Source organism: Suricata suricatta, chromosome 12 (genome assembly GCF_006229205.1).
Source record: "Suricata suricatta isolate VVHF042 chromosome 12, meerkat_22Aug2017_6uvM2_HiC, whole genome shotgun sequence".
In the NCBI taxonomy this organism is placed as follows: domain Eukaryota; kingdom Metazoa; phylum Chordata; class Mammalia; order Carnivora; family Herpestidae; genus Suricata; species Suricata suricatta.
The window spans coordinates 25,802,560-25,820,246 of NC_043711.1; the positions used below are offsets into that span (position 1 = coordinate 25,802,560).

Consider the following 17,687-nt stretch of genomic DNA (forward strand, 5'->3'; position numbering starts at 1 on the left):
CATCCTTGCCTCCGAGCCCACAGCTTGTTGGAGGGATGTGACAGTTGCCATTGGTGGGCAGCCTCCAGGGTGGCTTGGGGCCCGTCTCTCATGTTTTCCGTCACTCCCCCTGAAAGCCACCACAAATAGTCACACGGTGCTGTCTGTAGGAGCACGCACGGGCCTTGTGGACGTGGCTTCCCCAGCCTCAGACTGCTTCCGCATCAGTGGGAAGCAACCCCACACCCAGGCCGCCCGAGCTCCCTGCCCTGCTGTCTTCCCTTACTCTCCATGAGGCTCAGAAGCGGGCTCCATTGTGCCTCCTGCTCAGGGACTCCGGTGGCCCTGCTGCCATCAGGCCACGTTTCTCTAGCCCCACCTCTGACCTCCATGTGGCCCTAAATTCAGCTCTGTGGTCTCACACTGGTTTCTGGCTACGTGGGGTAGGGGAGAAGACTCCCTGGATCCTGGGGGGCAGGGCTTAGCTGTGGGAGCCCCTCATCTTTGGGGGTGCAGTGTGGCTGTAGGCGCCCAGAATTCTCTCTGGGTGTCAGCTCATATTATACAGCCATTTGTTCGCGGCACTAGGTGAACAGCTTTTACAGACATTATTTCAATTCATCCTCATGGTAAACCTCTGTGATAGATACTATCGATTATGCCCATTTTACAGATGAGGAAACAGGCTCAGAGAGGTGGTCAGTTGGCTGGTAAGTGACAGAGGTGGGGTTTAAACCCAGGGAAGGAAGCAAACTCTAAAACTTGTGCTCTTCTTCACAGCTATTTGGGAATGTGGATGAATTGTGTACATTTCTTACTTGGTGCCTCAGCTTCCCTATTTGTACAAACAAGACAAACAAGGTACAGCATGAGGGCATGGGCAAGAAGGCAAAGGCTACCCCTTGTGCCCAGTCCTGTGCTGTGAGGATTCTAGAATAGCCCTCCTTCAGACAAATATTTTGTTCATAATTTCCTAGCAGGGCCGAGTAGTTCCAGAATAGGATCGGTTCCTGTGATCCCAGCCAGATGGGGCCATCGTGCCAAAGCGTCTCTGGCCCCTCAGCCTAGAGGCAGGAAGTCATCATCTCCCCTCTTCCAGGCTTCCCCTGGATGGGTTTCCTCCTGGAATTCTGGCCTGACCATTTGAGAGCACTTATGACCAAACAGCCTTGGAGTCTAGGACCGTCTGCACTGCTGCTAGAAAAATGATTCCCAAACCAATTTCAGCGCTCAGCCCTGAGCCTAGGAATCCTTAGAGCCTGGCCCTACCTGACACTCTCATCTTGTCCAGGTGACGAGTTGCTTGGGGTCAGTGTCAGCCTGTAGAGAGAAGGAAATCAAATTGGAAACTGGCATCTGGGCTCTGAAAACAAGTAAGACTGACAATTAGGGATGGGCACCTCAAACTGAGAGGTCACAGACCTTTCAATTTGGGTCCTCACCATCTGCCATCTGTTCCCTCTCGCCTCTACCTCTCCTTCACTTTTGCCCCTAGAACTTTACTCAATTCAGCGTGTCTTTTTGGAGTGCAGAGATTGGCCAGTGGAGGAAGGTGCAGTCTGCCTGCCACTGTCTTTTAGAGATACCCAGTCTTTCTTTCTCTCTTTCTTTCTCTTTCTTTCTTTCTTTCTTTCTTTCTTTCTTTCTTTCTTTCTTTCTTTCTTTCTTCCTTCCTTCCTTCCTTCCTTCCTTCCTTCCTTCCTCCCTCCCTCCCTCCCGCCCGCCCGCCAGCTGAGAGACACTGAGCTGGCCACCCTAGTCAAACCAGCAGGAAGACAGAAGCTCAAGTGATCTCCGCTCATGTACCGAAATGAAGGGTAATGACTTCCCATTACAGGCGGGTTTGCACAGGGTGCTATATATGCAGTTACTCCTTTAATCCTCACACTCCCCCATGTTAGGGGTACTAGACCAAGGCTCACTGTGGTTAAGCCCAGAATTATCCAGCCTGTAAGGATCGGAGTCAGAATTTGGATGCACGTCTCCACTGCTGAACCCCCACAGGGTCCCACTGCCAGGCCCTTTTGTCTCAGAAGAGACTTGAAACTGGGGTTTCCTCCCTTCTTGAGCCCTGGGAAGGGGTAGGGTCACCCTTGGCCCCACCTCCTTTCCCCTGTGCCACCCCTCAAGTGCTGGGCAGTTACTGGTGACTGGGCGGCGTTGAAGACTCCGTAGGTCTCTAGAGACTGAGCGGAGGGGAGGGCAGGGGTGTGTTAACTGTTCCAAGTCTCTGACCCCTGAAGCCCGCTGGAGGGACTCTAACCTCCCACCACTCTTCCTGCCCCTCCCCACCCCAGAATCTTCTTTATCCTAAGAATCTATCTCAACAGACGTGGTCTCCAAAGCCCAACCGCCAAGGACCCAGATAAGAGACGGGAGGCTTGAGGCCACCAAGGAAGCAGTTGGGCTGGATCAGTCCTTGACATTTAATCAAGAGCCAGAGCAAGTGCAAATCCGTATTTCCTTTTGATAAGTAAGTATAAAAATGCCCCCCCCCCCCCCCCCCCCCCGGCCCTGGCTTCCAGGTCCTTCCAGGTGAGAAGTGAGTTGGTGCTTGACCCTACTCACAGAGGTTTTGTGGAACTCTAACTTCCTAAAATTCAAATTACACCCCTGCCTTTTGTTTCAGATACAAAACTTACTATGCTTTTTTGAATGTTCAGAGGATATGACCTACAGTCTGGGAGCCCAGGCCCGGGGTTGAGGTTGGCAGGACATGCTGTGGGGTCCCCAAGTGTGGAGGCTCTAGGAGAGCTGGGGGCCGGGCCGGATGGAAGGATGACGTCGGGGTCAGAGGGATGAGGATGCACAGATGGACAGACAGACACTGATAGTCACAGGCAGTGAGTCAGAGACAGAGCTTGGAGAGGGCAGGGAAGAGGGGGAGAGGGAGATGGCAGAGATATAAAGGGAGAAAGCATGAGACAGGGGGGCAGAAAATGAAAACAGATAAAGGGGCAGAGGTAAAGAGCAAATCCGCAGGACATGCACTTGCCCAGATTCAGAGGGAGAAAGAGACAGTGCCATTCAGAGACAAGAAAGGGTGGACAGACAGGCTGGGGCACATACCTGGGCAGGGGGCTAGCCCCCCGCTGGCCCTCCGGTGCCAAGGAGGGGTGCTGGCTTCAGGGAAGGGGCGAGGGGGTGGAGGCAGCAAGGGCTCTTCCAGCCTGACGTGTCCCTGCGGCACCTGCAGGGCTCTCCCGTTCCCGGAGGCCCGGGCTGCCCTTGGGTGCTCTGGAGACGGAGCTCCAGAGTCCCGGGCTCCGGGGCGGGCCTGCTGGGGGCGGGGTCAGGGGGGGTTTGTGGGAGGAAGACAGGCACTTGGGACTGGTACGCCCCCGCAGGGAGGGGCAAGAATTCGCTCAGTAGCCACCCAAACCCAAAAGTCTCTTTCCTACGTATTCCTGCGAGAATGTCTGTCGCAACCTGTTATTCAGGTTACGGAGCTGTGGGGCGAAGGCGCAGGGAGAAAGGTCTTCCTGCCCTTGAGCCGCTGGAGGCTCAGGCACACAGGCGGTGGCCCGGGGGTGGTATGTGGTCATAAGGTCAGCGGGGGCTGGTGGGTGGAGGGTGGAAAGTAGGGGCTGGGGGAGGAGGGGTGGAGAGTGGGAGGGCAGAGCCCCTGGTTCACCCTCCCTGTCCTTGAGCCTCTCCCTTGGTCCTGCCCCTCCTCTCACGCCCCTTTCGACGACGTGGCAGTCCCTTTGCATAAGCCCCAAACACGCTTTTCTTTTCCAAGGCAGGCCTTGTCCGTAGGCCTAGTGCAATGCTGAGCGAGAAAGAGCTCCATGACTATTTTGGGACTGAATGAACTGGATTCTTGAATAGTCCTGAAAGATTACAGGCAATTAAAGTTCAGAGAGGGCAAGTGACTTGTCTAAGTCCACACAGCCAATTGTGGATTTCCTTTCAGAAGCATTCTTTGAGCACTCGTGGGAAGGCAGGCTGTGAGTTAGGCAGGGGTGTGTGGCTACCAGCAAGACACGTTCTGGAGCATTCCTGGGCCTTTGCACTGCTAGTCCCTGTCTATACACTGTTCACCGTTCCTCTGCCTCTTTGCCTGAAACACCTACTCAGGTCTCAGTGTGGGAGTCACCTCCTCTGGGAAGCCCTCCTGGACCCTGCACATCAAGATTAAATACCTACGTATAGTCCTGGATGAGGGGACACCCATCATGGCACCCCACCCTGTCATAAGGGGCTGCTCAAGCAGGGCACCGTGGTATCTTTACGATTGTTTCAGAAGGGAGCACATGCCCCAGGCAAGGCCAATTAGAGTTTTTCCCGGGACAGATGTGTGGAAACTGGGGCGAGAGAAGCTAATTTTTCCTAAGCTAGATGTCTGTGAGTCTGGGGCCATTCTCACACATCACCCCCTGCTGTGGGCAAGTCCTGCCGGAAGATGTAAATACCAGGGCTGAACAGCGGGGCGTGCTTAGGAGAATCAGGAGGACAAAGCTTGCATTGCCAGGAAGGAGGACTTTGGGTCCATTGGCCACACGGGGGTTGTCACTCAGTACTTGTATGTTTGGGACACATCTCCCTGAGCCCCTGTTCGTCCTTTGTAAAATGAGGGCGATGCTACGTACCTGTCCTGAAGTGGGTGTCAGGCAGGGTTTTGCTGGCCTGATGACACCACCCCAGCCGTCCTCCCTGTGGGCCCGCCCACTCTGCTGCTTCCTCCTAGCACGCCTCCTTGGCAGGATTCTATTCGGACGTTTACTTTTTCTGTGAAACCCAAATGCCATCACAGCCTGCTTGTTTATGACATTTCTTAATGGCCCTCTAGGAGCTGGGAAATCAACTGCTTCCTGTTTCCTGGAGCCCTCTTTACTCAGGTCCTTTGGGCTCAACCTTTGAGCTCTGTCCCAGAGCCAAGATGAACAGAGAAACAGTTACTCTCTGTCCAGTCTAGGAGGACTGAGGAAAGCACCTTGATGGAGAAATAAGTGGGTATTTCCCCTGCATAAGTCTGGGCTATGGCCCTGACAGCTCTCAGGATAAAGGCCAAAGTAGTTCATGTGGCTTATGAGGCCTTGCCTGATTTTAACCCTGGCAAGAGACTGACCTTGCCACGCTCATCATCTGCTGTCCCCACTTCACTTTCTGCTCTAGACACTCAGAGCCGCCCTGAATGAGGTTCTGTCCCTCTCCGGCCTCACACATGCCATTCTATCTTGTGGACTGCCCTTCCCTGTCTCATCCACTCGGGCAGCTCTTCCTTGTCCTCAGGTCCTTACCCAAGCAGCCCTTTAGCCCTTTGTCGTTGGAAAGACAGAACCCAGAAGCTGTTTCCTGCCTCATCCCAACGGTCCAGCTCAGCCAACAGTCCCTCCTGAATTAACCCTAAGGCATAGGTCAAATGGAAAGGACTCTGCGAACGTGCTCTGCATTTTCCCTGACTTGGGCTTTAACCACAGCTTCAACCTGGCTCTGTTTTTCAGGTCATTTCTAAGGAGGCGTGAACTTGAGGCCAGATACGGAGCTCCCTCGGAGAAATCAGATTGTAATTAGCACCAGCTGCAGCTTTATGGCTGCACTTGTGTTTGCTTTAGCCCTTCAGCTTTCCCGGCACCTGCTGGCAACCAGGTTTCCTCCTCTTTGCCCAGAACCATACCTCAAATCGCTGCCCAAATTCCAGAAAAACCCTTTTAGATACACCTTGGAGAAGAAATGGCAAACACATGGGGTGTTCACTGCCTCTTATCCCCCAGAGTCCGTGGTAGACACCAATGACCCATCGTGATCTCAGCTTCCGGGTGGGCCCCTAACCCAATGTGACTGGACTTTTTCTTTTTTTTTTAAATGATTATATATTTTATCTTGAGAGAGAGGAGAGAAAGAGAGGGAACACAAGTGGAGAGGGCAGAGAGAGAGAGAGAGAGAGAGAGAGAGAGAGAGAGAATCCCAACCAGGCTCTGTGCTATCAGCGCAGAACCCGTCCCCACCCCGCCATGGGGCTCAGACAGTGAGATCATGACCTGAGCTGAAATGGAATCAGACGCTTTATCGACTGAGCCACACAGGTGCCCATGAGTGAATTTTTCTAAAAAGGAGAAGTTTGGATGAGGGGACCCACACAGGAGTCATGTGAAGCCTGGAGTCAGGCTGCCATATGCTGTGGGACCACCAGGAGCCGGGAGACAGGCTTGGACAGAGGGAGTGTGGCCCTGCTGACACCTCAATGTCAGACCTCCGGGCTCCGGGACTGTGAGGCCCAACATGTTTTCAGCAGCCCAGGCTGTCTTGTGACAGGGGCCCGATCTGAGGTGCCTCCCTCGCTGTCACCCATGGTTCCACCCTTTACAGGGGCCTTCCCTTCCCTGTCTCATGATCTGTCCCCTGCCAGGGGTGTCTGGGAGCACTCCCCAAATGAATTACTTTCCTTGAGTCTTTTTCTTAGGGTCTTCCTCTGAGGAAACCAACTCAAAGTGGTGTAAGACTGATCCATCCTTCCCTCCCCTTGGGCTTACCTGTGGGGGCTCCTGGCCCCCCACAGCACCACCCTTCTGCCTGCTTCTGACCACGGCTGTCTTGGAGACCTAGCCCAGCCTGTGGTAGGCTCTCTCTTCCTCCTCTTTCAGGCCCACCTGGGAAGCCCCTTCACCTTCCCATCGCCTCTGCCTGGGAGTAACAACCTGTGTCCCCCCCCCCCCCCCCCCGCCACACCCCGAGGAGGGTGAGCCCTCGTCCGGCCACCTCCACCTCTTCCAGGAAGCACGTCTTTCTGACTTTCCTTCTTGCCTTAACCCCAGCCCCTGGGGAGCCCGTCCCAGCCCCTCTGTCAGGAGAGAAGAGCCAAATTTTCTCAGTGAGCTCTTGACAGCAAAATTTGCTTGAGCTCATTATAAAAATAATAAACTATCAACAAAATAATCCAACCGGCTCCCATTTATTGAGTGCTTACTGTGCAGCTGGACTAGGCTAAGAATTTTATGTATCTTTCCCACCAAATCTCCAGGGCAACGCTGTGAGTTGGATACTACTGTCTCCTCTTCTTAGCGGAGGGAGCTGAGCCCTGAAGGGGGTGAGTGACATGCCCAGGGTCTCACAGCCGTGGTGGCAGAGCCCAGATCCACACCATCAGCTGCAGGGACAGCATCGGTGGCTGGCAGGCCTCAGGCAGACTCACACTCACCAAATCCCAACAAGGAAGGGAACTGGGTCCAAAGGGAGTTCTGTGCACCTAGGAGTAAGGCTTGACTCATGAAAAAGTAGATATTTTAATTGGAACTCAAAGGATAATTAATTCTACACCAAGAAAGGGTCCTAACCTCAGGCCACTGAGGGCTCCCATTTTCCTTCATTTGAGCAGTTGAATCTTTGGGGCAGGGATGGAACATATGAGGATTTGTGCAGCCACTCTGTGACCTCCATCCACGGCAGATCTAATGAAGCAAGCACAGCGCTTTTTCTGGCTAAGACAGAAAGAGGCTCAGACTCACTCCCACCAGTGTCGGGGGGGCTGAGATTTGTCATCCTTGGAGGAGGGACTTCCCAGTGGGGGGCAAGGGCCAGCTGGACTTGGAGCTGGGTCCTCTTCGCAGCATGGGCCTTCCGGAACCAGAGGAAACACACTGGTGTGAGGGAAGCCTCTCTCTTCTATGGACAAGCCTGAGACAGCACACAGTCGTGAGCTGAGCAGGTCTGAGGCTTCCGAGTCTGCTTGGTCAGGAGTTATTCGGGGATCTCTGTGACATCTTGTTTTAAAAAAGCCAACTCAGTCATTCATCCTACATTTCCTGAGGCTCTCTTCTGTGCCATCATAATGCTGGGGGCTTGGGACAGAGCAGAGAACCAAGTTCTCACCTTCTGGAAATGCACGGGACAGCCGGAAAAGACAAGTATGTGGATGGTTCCAGGTGGTGGGCTAGGTGCTCCAGTAGGAGTTCCTCCAGGGGACTTCTTGGCTAGGAGGAAGTGGCATCTAGGCGGAGAGAGTTCTTCTGGAAAGTGTCCAAGCAGAGGGAGCAGTGTGTGCAGAGGCTCAGAGAGGCAGAACCTGATACTTTGACGGTAGAGACCAAAGTGAAGGGGGAAAGGGATTATGCACTAGGGCCTTAAGAATGGGGCTAAGGTAATCACCTTGGGCTTTGTTCTGAGGGTGACGGGGGGCCATGGGAAGAATTAGACAGGGCCAGTGATCAATCCTCAGCTCAGTGGAGAGAAGGTAGTACCTCCTCCAAGAAGACTTCCCTGACCGCTGGCTCCTGGCCTTTCAGTGGAGAAACCTGCCATAAGGCACGTTGTCATGCTTCATGGTCAGCCTGATTTGGAGGCCAGCTTCCTCTCTAGGCAGTGACTCTTGAGGGCCTTCTTCATTAGGTCCCCAGTGCTAGTGCCAGGGCATATAGTAGGTGTGCAGTAAGTGTCATTAGAAGAAAGTGAATGGCTCTCTGTTTGGGAAAGAAACTAAAGGAGAAAAGATACCAAACACACCAGAACTCACTCCCTCCATTCAAGAGGCTTCTTCCTTTACCCCACACCCAACAGTGCTCTCCAAAATGAACTCTGCCCAGAAGATGGGCTCAGACTTCAGAATCTGAGTAGCCTCTTCTGGCTAAATGCAAGCTTAGGCCATTTTCCTTGTCATCCTTGGAAATTCCGTGGAATTTGTCTCCAAAGGGAGAGAGGGAGCGCTACCTATTCTTCCGTGGGCTTCTTTCTGTTGGCCCATGCAGGCAGGATTCCTCACGAGAGACAATGTCTGCATGCTTGAGTGCAGGTGGTGGACGTTGCAGGGTGGGGGAGGGGGTGGCACAGGGCCTGAGGGAGACATTCAGCATGCAGACAAGAAGACTGAGGTCGAGGGATATGACGGAAGGGAAAGGAAGCAGAGACATGAAGAGACTGAAAGTGACAGACATATTGACAGACACACATGTACTAGCACGTGGTCATGCACGTTCCCCACCCAACCCCCCCGAGTCAGGGGCTGCTAAAAGTCCCACCTGGAACCAGGGGTCACATGTGACCCTGCCCAGACTGGGTTGCCACGTGGTCTGAGTTTCCAATCATCCCTGAAGGCTGTCCTGAATCCTGACCACGAGGCCCAGGCCGGGGTGAGGTAATCAAAGGAATCAGAGGCTGCCTTTCATCCTCTAAATGGTCCTTCTTGTAAGCCTCCGGTATTTATAGGCAATTATTGATCATGTCACCGATACGGACGGATAGAAACCGCAAATAAATCTGTAAACAATAAGGACGGTGGCTTGAGCGGTTTGTTCCAGTGACATTTATTTCAGAAGGAAATAAGCTCATTATTTCCATTATGCCTTGTTTTAATTTTATTTATTGATTTTGACGGTCTCCTCCAGCTCTAGCCAGTGGTAGTTACTGGGCCATGCAAGGCTGGACAGCAGGAGATGCACGAAGGTGTGAGGAGGCATCAGATTCTGAGGCCTCTTACTCCTTAAGTTCCTGGGATGTTTCCCAGAATAAGACAAAAACACATGTTCCACCAGCTGCTCTGAGGCTTGCTTATTTTAACTAATTTAATCCTTAGCAGCTTAATAAGGAATTGGGGGAAACTGAGGCATAAGGCCTCAGGTCACAGCTGGTAAGAGGCAGAGGAAGAAAAGGATCCCAGTGATGAGCCCAAAAGCCCATTTTGTACCATTTTGTCTGACTCGTCTAGATTAGGGCTCGTCGGTTTTCTGCAAAGGACCAGAGGAAATATTTTGGGCTTTTTGGGCACTATGTGATCAGTCACAGCTACTCAACTCTGCCTTTGTAGCGGGAAAGCAGCAGTAGGAGCAGTATGTAAATGAATGAACATGGCTGTATTCTAATAAAACTTTATTTATAAAAACATGTGGCTGCTAGATTTGGCCATGGGCCTTAGTTTGTCCGACCCTGATCTGGGTGTTATACCCTCTTAGCTCAAGGGGGACACAAATCTGGAGCTCCCTTTCCTGAGCTTCGGCCTGCCTGGATTTGGCTCAGCCATGGGTGGTGGAGAAGGAAGGTTTCTATGAGATAAGAGACAGTTCCTACAGTTCTGTCCCTCCTTCTACCCAGCAGCCTGTGGGTTCCTCCACCAGCCCCTTGCTTGCTTAGGGTCCAGCCACCTGTCCTTGGACTTTCCTCCAAATTCCCCTGACTGAATGATCACCTGAAGGCGCCTTGTTCAGTGCCTGGCACTCAGGAGGCACCCAGGCAATAGCAGCTCTAGCCATATTTGCACCTTCAGGTTTGCAGAGGCCTCATGTGGCCCCAGGGATTTCGAGTCTATATAATATGGTAGCTGAATGCAGGTTTTGGAACCCCAACTGGGCTCTGACACGGGGCTGTGGATACAGTCCTCGCAGCTATGGTTTCCTCATCTGTACATGGCCACCACAACCCCTAATTCAGTAAAAATTAAATTCAAGAATACACCCCAAGCACAGTGCCTGTATGGACAGTGACGGTTGTTGAGCAAGTAGGCCCCTTTGCACTCTGCCTTGGGGATGCCCCTGTGCCTCCCTCCTTCCTCCCTAGGAGACATAAATCCCTTCAGAATGAGAGGAAGGTGTGCTCTGGATACAGAATGGGTTCCTCCAGGCCCTGATAGAGCAGCAGGAGAAAGGAGGGGGTCGTCTGAGCAAACATGCAGCCCTTCCCCCTCCTCAAGGGGGTGGGGTAACCTCAGGCTGTGGGGCATCTTTGGGTATGTTAGCCAGCGAGGACAGTTTGTGCCACCAGAATTTCTCTTTGCTGAGCGTCTGGCTGTATGTCACTGGAGAGAACTATTGTATTAGGGGGGACTGTCTGGAGCGTCTGGGGTCATCCCCTGAGCCGAGGCAGGCCTGCTGGTGGCCTGTCTGAATCACTTCAGCAGGTCAAGCATGACAGCATTCACCTCAGACCCAGTGGGCAATGCTATTTCTTTCCATGAGAGACAGCTGGGTCTTGGCCTCTGATTAATCAAGATGGCGGCCTCCACAATGAAGTCAATGGGGTTTGGGGAAGGCTTTGGGAGATGAATCTTCCCTAGGGATGTGTGGGATCCAGACATCTCTAAAGGAGAAGCAATCTTAATAATAATCATAATAATGATTCTAGTAAGTATTAATACTGTTATTTGGCCAGTTTGGAGCCTAGTGTCCTTTCATTTAATCTTCCCAATAAAACTGTGAGGCAGATCCTTTTATTGACTTCATGTTACCAGTGAGGGGCTTAGAGAGATTAAGTGCTTTGCCCAAGGTCACCCAGTGGAGTGACTGATGCAATCTTGCCATCCATTACTTTAGTAACTGCGACGGAATGAAGTAGGGGTGGTTGGAGCCAGACCGTGGTGGATGCCCGCTGCTTCGGTCGTCTTTCCAGCACCCGTTTTCCCTGCCTCTGGCACTCACTCTGATTTTCCTTTGGGAATCAAACTCCCTTCCTCTGCTCCCTGCCATGCAGGGCTGGCCACATTCCTGGCTCCAAGTGTGGCCGGGTGGCCCAAGCCTAACTCCATTTCTCGGTCACAGAGATGGGCAGGCAACCTGGGCTGAGGAGATCAGAGCCCTCACAGGGCTTTTGACACACTTGGCAGCAAAGAGGATCTGCCTTTCTACTAAGATCGCTGACTTGAGATGACTTATAACTGGAGATGTTGATGGCTGTCTGCCACTGTGTGGGATCACCTTGTCTGAGAATAAAGCCACATGGAAGACAGGATCCCAGAGATAATGGTCAGAGTGCTGGGGATGTCGCCGAGCCTCTAGATCCAGCCTTGCCTGAAGGCAGTGTATCTGGATTTTTCTAAATGTGAGCCAATATAGGTCCTTCATTTGTTGAACTGGCTTGATGTGTTGTTGTTTTTTTTTTCTTTTTGTCACTTGTACCTAGGAGGGTACCACCTGATACACAAGGATTTTCTCATTTTCAACCACAGGTGAGGCAACTTGCCCAATGTAACATAGCCAGAAAAAGGGCAAAGCTGGGACTCAAACTCCATGACATCTACATTTTTGTCTCCCTGTGCTCCCTTGGGAAGCAGACCTTGACATTCCCACCTATGTTTCCCAGGGCCACCCAAAACAAGGGATTGGTGGCAACCGTAACAAGTGTGTGCTCTCTCCACGAGGCCCATGCTGTGGGACAGCAGGCTGGCTGGCCACGCGGGCTGCTTGCTGCCCCCCAGGGTTAGACAGGCTGCTCTCACCCGAGGAGGAGCTGCCCAGCCCCACTACAGTGTTGGCAAAGCATGGCTCCCAGCTTTCCCCGCCCCAGGAGGTAACCCTTGGCTCTGCAGGCTTCCAAATTCGTATTGTAATGCAGTTGTGGGGCCTGTGTGTAAACACAAGGGTGAGCTCAGAGAGAAGGGTGTAAATGATGATGTAAATGGGGGGAGGCAGAACCCCAGGGGTGGGTGCGCCCCCTCATGGGAGACCAGCCCATCTCAGGTATCAGGCCCAGCATCCCATGGGCAGTGGCCAGCCTGAATGGGGAGCTGGTGGATACGGTAGAGCAAACAGACAGATGGACTGACTAAGGCAAACACTGGGTAATTCCTCCCCACAACTATGCTCAGCCTGGGCGTGAGCACGGCGCCACCCTCACCTCCCTTTGCCAGCTCCTGCCCCCTCGCTGCAGGACATCCTCCCCCCCCACCCCACTCCTCCTTCCTCTCCCTCTTCTCTTAGGTTCTGCCAAAGGCTCACCTCCCCTGCTCTCCTGCTCCGGCTGGCATTCCTCAGCAAATTTTTGTTCAGAGAAGTCTGTCCCGACTCCTACCTCCTTTATGGTACGTGTCCAAAGTGTTTTGAAATGTCCGTACAAATTGTTTTTTACCGGATGACTAGAGCCATACCTGTTTTTCAAAAAATCCTGTCTTGTTGATCATCGTACCCTGTTTAACTGCCGTGTAGGAAGTGCTCAGTTAACGCTCACTGAATCTCCTGTACCAGCACTCTTCCAGCCTCGGACTTAGAAGCCACCGTGGCGGAGAGGCAGTGGTGCCTCGTGCCGGGGAGCGGCCTTCTGCAGCCACAGCACAGGCAAGTTATTGAATCTCTCTGTGCCTTCGTTCCTCATCTGCACAATGGGAGTGAGAAGGGTGCCTACGTCACAGAGGTGATACGAAGATTAGATAAGCCCCAGATAAGCTACAGAGCCTGGCACATAATAGACGCTCTTTTACGTGTTTTTGTGATTTTTCTTCTAGATGCCTATTATTCCAGAGAGCTACAGAGATTAATAGGAAAGAGCCAGACTTTCACTCTCATTTTACAGATAAGAAATCTGAGGCTTAGTGAAGGGAAGGAACTAGCCTGAAATTACACAGCTAGAAAGTCTCTCAAGACCACATACCTTTGGGGCACCTGGGTGGCTCAGTCGGTTTAAGGGTCCAACTCTTAATTTCAGCTCAGGTCAGGATCTCAGGGTCGTGAAAATGAGCCCTGTGTCGGGCTCCGTGCTGAGCACAGAGCCTGCTTGATATTCTGTCTCTCTCTCTCTCTCTCTACTTCTGCCCATCTCTCTCAAAAAAAAAAGAGCACCTACTTTAAGTTTTCAGATCATTATTTTCAGAGAAAAATGAGATTCTTTGTTCATTCTTCAAATATTGGTGTGGCTCCCGGTTGATGCTCAAATGTGTTTTTTGAATGAAGAGATGAATGAATGAATGCATGCGTGCCAAGTGGCCCCTGTGGTTGAGGAAAACAGCCTGCAGTGTGGGTGATCATATCCCTGGCTTGCGTGCCCTGCCCCCACGCTCCTTATCTTCCATCTACCCTACTTCTGTTTTCCTTTCCCTCAATAATGTGGACCCAGAAGGATAGCCCTTCCCAGGCTGGTGGAAACATACCTGAGGGTTCAAGGCTCCCACTTCCCTGTGTCAGTGGAGAAGCTGAGATGTTCCAGCTGGTACTTTGGGTGCCTGACGCAGCCAGCCAGCCTCCTGGGCCCGCAGCTGAGGCCTGCCTGCTGCTTCTTGGACGGGCTGGGGCCTCCCAGGTGGCCTCTCTGGATGCAGCGGGCCCAAAGGCAGAGACAAAGTGGCTCACAGGCACCTCCGGTGGGCCAGCCCCTTCTGGCCCTGCCCTGGCCATGCCCTCCTGTGAAGAAACTCTCCCTGCCCTGTTAAACAGTCTTCCCCGGAAGGAGGAAGTTAATCTAAGGGCTCACCGGGAGGAAATGAGTCCAGAGTCTTGCCTGGTTGAAGAGTCACTTGGAGCCCTGGCTTGGGCCTGGGCTGTGAGCGTCTTCCTCACAGATCTCTCTGGGCCTTGGCAGAGGAAGTTCGGGTGGGGTTTTGAACTACTTAACCAGGAATGAAATACCACAGTCACTGTTTGAAAAAGCAAAATAAAACACAACCATCCCCCCAAAACAAACCAACCCCACGCCGGCTCCCTTTCCAGGTCCTGGGGGTGAAGAGGGGACAGTCCAGGGAGTTAGTGGAGTGTGTCACCTGCTTTGAAGTTCTAGGCCAGGGCGGGTGCTGCTGGAGGAAGCAGGCATGGTGGGTAGACACACACTGTGGGTGGTGGAGGTAAAGGCTGCTGAAGAGATGGAGCCTGGATGACGGACAAGGCACAGGGAATGGTCTGCAGGGAAGATTCTAGATCTGGTTTGGGGCACAAGTTACAAGTTGAAGATAGAGAAAGGAGGGACAGAGGGCAACAGAGAATGGCCAACAGGTAGAATTTCAGCAGAACACTGAATGCAGTGTAAACTGTCTTTCTCTCCCTGGGACTCAGTGTCCCCCACTCCCCATCCTGCACCCCAAGCTTTGCTACTAGTCACGATCCTCAGTCCTGAGAACTTTTCCCCTTAGGGTGGGTTCTTTCCCCGCAGGCACCGTGTTCCACGTAGGCTCCTGGGCGTCTTCCTGTTTGCTGGCAGATGGTGCTGCTCTTGTTGGTGATTTCCACCCTGTTTCCAGAAAGGATGTTCTGCCTTCTTGAAATGAACATCCAAGGACATGAGGTCAGATCACTGGTCAGAAGAGAAAGACACATGTCCAGAAGCTGCATGAAGGAAGAGCAGTGGCTGCTGGGTGAGGCAGTTCTGGGGCCCCAGCGGGCCCCGGGGGGAGGCAAGGTGGGGGTGCGCTTTCCTGCATCCCGACTGGCTTTAGTCCTGGCCTTCTGTATGCTCTTGCCTTCTGTCTGCTCCTCTCAGGCGAGTAGTTCTGGACAGTTCTGCGCATGGCCGGTGTCTTTTCATCTTTCAGGCTTGACCTTCTGTGTGGAGGCCCTTTGCCTTGCGTCCCAAAGTAAACTAGTGAGCCATTGAGTTAAAATTTTGGTAAATTCAGTGAGGGAAACTGTAACAGCAAATAGTAAAGAGCAGGAGAATGCCTTCCAGCAGATGAGTGGGGGAGGCCTCTCTGAGGAGTGAACTGGGAGGCGCTGTCCTGTATCCTAGGCTCTGTGGAACAACCACAAACAGTGTTCTTATTATCTTACAGTCTGCTAGGTCACGAGTCTGATGGGGCTCACTGGGCTAAAATGCAGGTGTGGGTAGGACTGTGTTCCTTTTTGGAGGCTCCACAGAGATTTCGTTTCCTTGCCTTTTCTGGGGTGGCCTGCTTTCTGTGGCTCATGACACCTTCCTCCAACTTCAAAGCCAGAAGTGACCCTTCTTCCTTCTCTGTCTTCTGCTTCCCTCTTCCACTCTTTTTTTTTTTTAAATTTATTTTTGAGAGAGAGAGAGAAAGAGAGAGAGAGACAGAGTGTGAGTGGGGGAGGGTGAGAGAGAGGGAGACAGAATGTGAAGCAGGCTCCAGGCTCTGAGCTGTCAGCACAGAGCCTGATGTGGGACTCGAACCCACGAACTGTGAGATCATGACCTGAGCTGAAGTCGGCTGCTCAGCCGACTGAGCCACCAGGCGCCCCAGTCCACTCTTAAGCATCCGTGACAACACTGGGTCCACCCACATACTGCGGAACACTCTCCCGGTCTCAGGAGATTAGCAACCTTAATTCCGTCTGCAACTTTAATTGCTTTTTGCTGTATAACTAAGGGCACGTGTTTGCAGGGCTCTGTGTTTTAGGACACAGGCATCTTCAAAGGCTGTTTCTTCTGCTAACATCAGGTGCAATCCTATTTCAGTTTCTTTATAGCACTTACAACAGCCTGAAATGATACTTCTTTTTTTCTTTTCCTTTTCTTTTTATTTAAAGAGAGCACGAGTGGAGGAGAGACAGAGGGAGAGAGAGGGGGACAGAGAATCGGAAGCAGAATCCATGCTGACAGCAGAGAGCCTGATGTGGGGCTTGAACTTATGGAGCATGAGATCGTGACCTGAGTCGAAGTCAGATGCACAACGCACTGAGCCACTCAGGTGCCCCTGAAATGATATTTCTTGAATATTTGTTCCCTTGTCACCTGTCTTGCTTTACCGGAAAGTGAATCCCACTAGGTCTGGGGCCTTGTTGTTTCTGTTCACCAGAACAAGGCCTGGTGTCCAGCACTGGCTCAGTAAAGTTTCGCTGAATGAATGAGTGTCCGCTCATTTCTGCATTGTTATCAGTACAGACAGCCTGGTCCAGGGGCCAGAAGCTGTGACCCCTAGTCTACTCAGAGCATCTGTGTGACCCTGGGCCTTCTCTCCCCTGCTTTGGTTCTCAGACACCCTTGCAAAAGCCTTAGGAGGAAGAGCAGGCCCAAGGCAGTCTCCTCAAGGGCTTCACATCTTGGAGAAGTTAATGACCTTCATGAAGTCATCCTCTCATTTTCCTTCCAATGGCAAAGCCCTCACTGAAGCATCAGCCTGGCAGGCTGCTCGGGGGACATTCTCTCCCATGTGTCCTCTGAGAGGAGGCAGCTGGGTGTCAGCACTGGGGCTGGTTCCTGTGCCTCAGGGGCTTCACCCCCAGCCCTGCCCCCCACCCAGTCCACAAGGCAGGTGGGGAACGTGAGCTCTGGCTCACATAGGCCTGGGTGTTACCTGACTCTGCTCCTGACCTGCTGGGTCCCCTGGGCAGGTGCCCTCCCATTTTCAAGCCTTGGTTTCTTCTTCTATGAGGTGGGATAGTTCTTTCTTGCTGAAAGAGCCACGATGCCTTCTCTCTCTGTCAGATGACCACACTGGAGGACTGGGGGTCAGTGTCAAAGTCCCGATTCAGGCTTTGGGAAGGGGTCTTAAAAACACAATTAGTGTGACAGTTGATTCATTTCCTTGGGGAGTGTCGGTGCCAAAGGCTGACCAGGTGACCAGGAGGGAATGGACTGCATCCCTCCCACTGCTGACGGGTTCAGGGCTCTGGCTCCACGGCCAGTGTGTCCTCAGAAGAGCGGCTCTAACGCAACCGCTTATTTCTTTTATCTAATTGTAAAAATAGTATAGTCCCATCATGGACACTTTGGAAAACACCTAACAGTATAAAGGAAAAACTATCAGGCAAGTATAACCTCTCTTGGGAATGATATTAATATTTTGCCCCTTTTCCTGCCCCTGATTGTTGAATGGAACTTTTCCTGTCCATTTGGTTTTGTGTCCTTTTTCCCTTAGCATTACAGCTGAGGATTTCCCACGTCACTGAAAACCCGGACATGGATTTCTTAATGACTATCGCATGTTACAAAGTGCTACCTTCATTTACCCTCCTCAACGGCTGGGCGTTTGATCATTTCTATGTGTGTGTGTGTGTGTGTGTGTGTGTGTGTGTGCGCGCATGTGTGTGTGTGTTATAAATACACTGCAATAAATTTTTACAGGTATATCTTGTGACCTTTGTACACCTTTCTTTCTTTCTTTCTTTTTTTTTTAATGGGAACAATAA

At 52.2% G+C, this 17,687-nt stretch overlaps 1 protein-coding gene across 5 annotated transcripts in view; it reads right to left on the reverse strand.

Annotated features, from left to right (window-relative positions):
* Positions 1–13,923, reverse strand: part of FAM3D (family with sequence similarity 3 member D) — a 32,206-nt gene extending 18,283 nt beyond the window's left edge. For 2 of the 5 annotated variants that reach the window (XM_029918276.1, XM_029918273.1), the window contains exons 1-2: positions 3,049–3,234; positions 1,249–1,299 (exon numbers count right to left, since the gene is read on the reverse strand). In XM_029918276.1, coding sequence (XP_029774136.1) covers positions 1,249–1,261 — 13 coding nt within the window. In that variant the 5' untranslated portion in view covers positions 1,262–1,299; positions 3,049–3,234. Of the gene's footprint in view, positions 1–1,248; positions 1,300–2,082; positions 2,429–3,048; positions 3,235–13,762 lie in introns of those variants that run through there. The other 3 variants (XM_029918274.1, XM_029918277.1, XM_029918275.1) reach the window with 3 other exon arrangements.
* Positions 13,924–17,687: the final 3,764 nt, after the last annotated feature.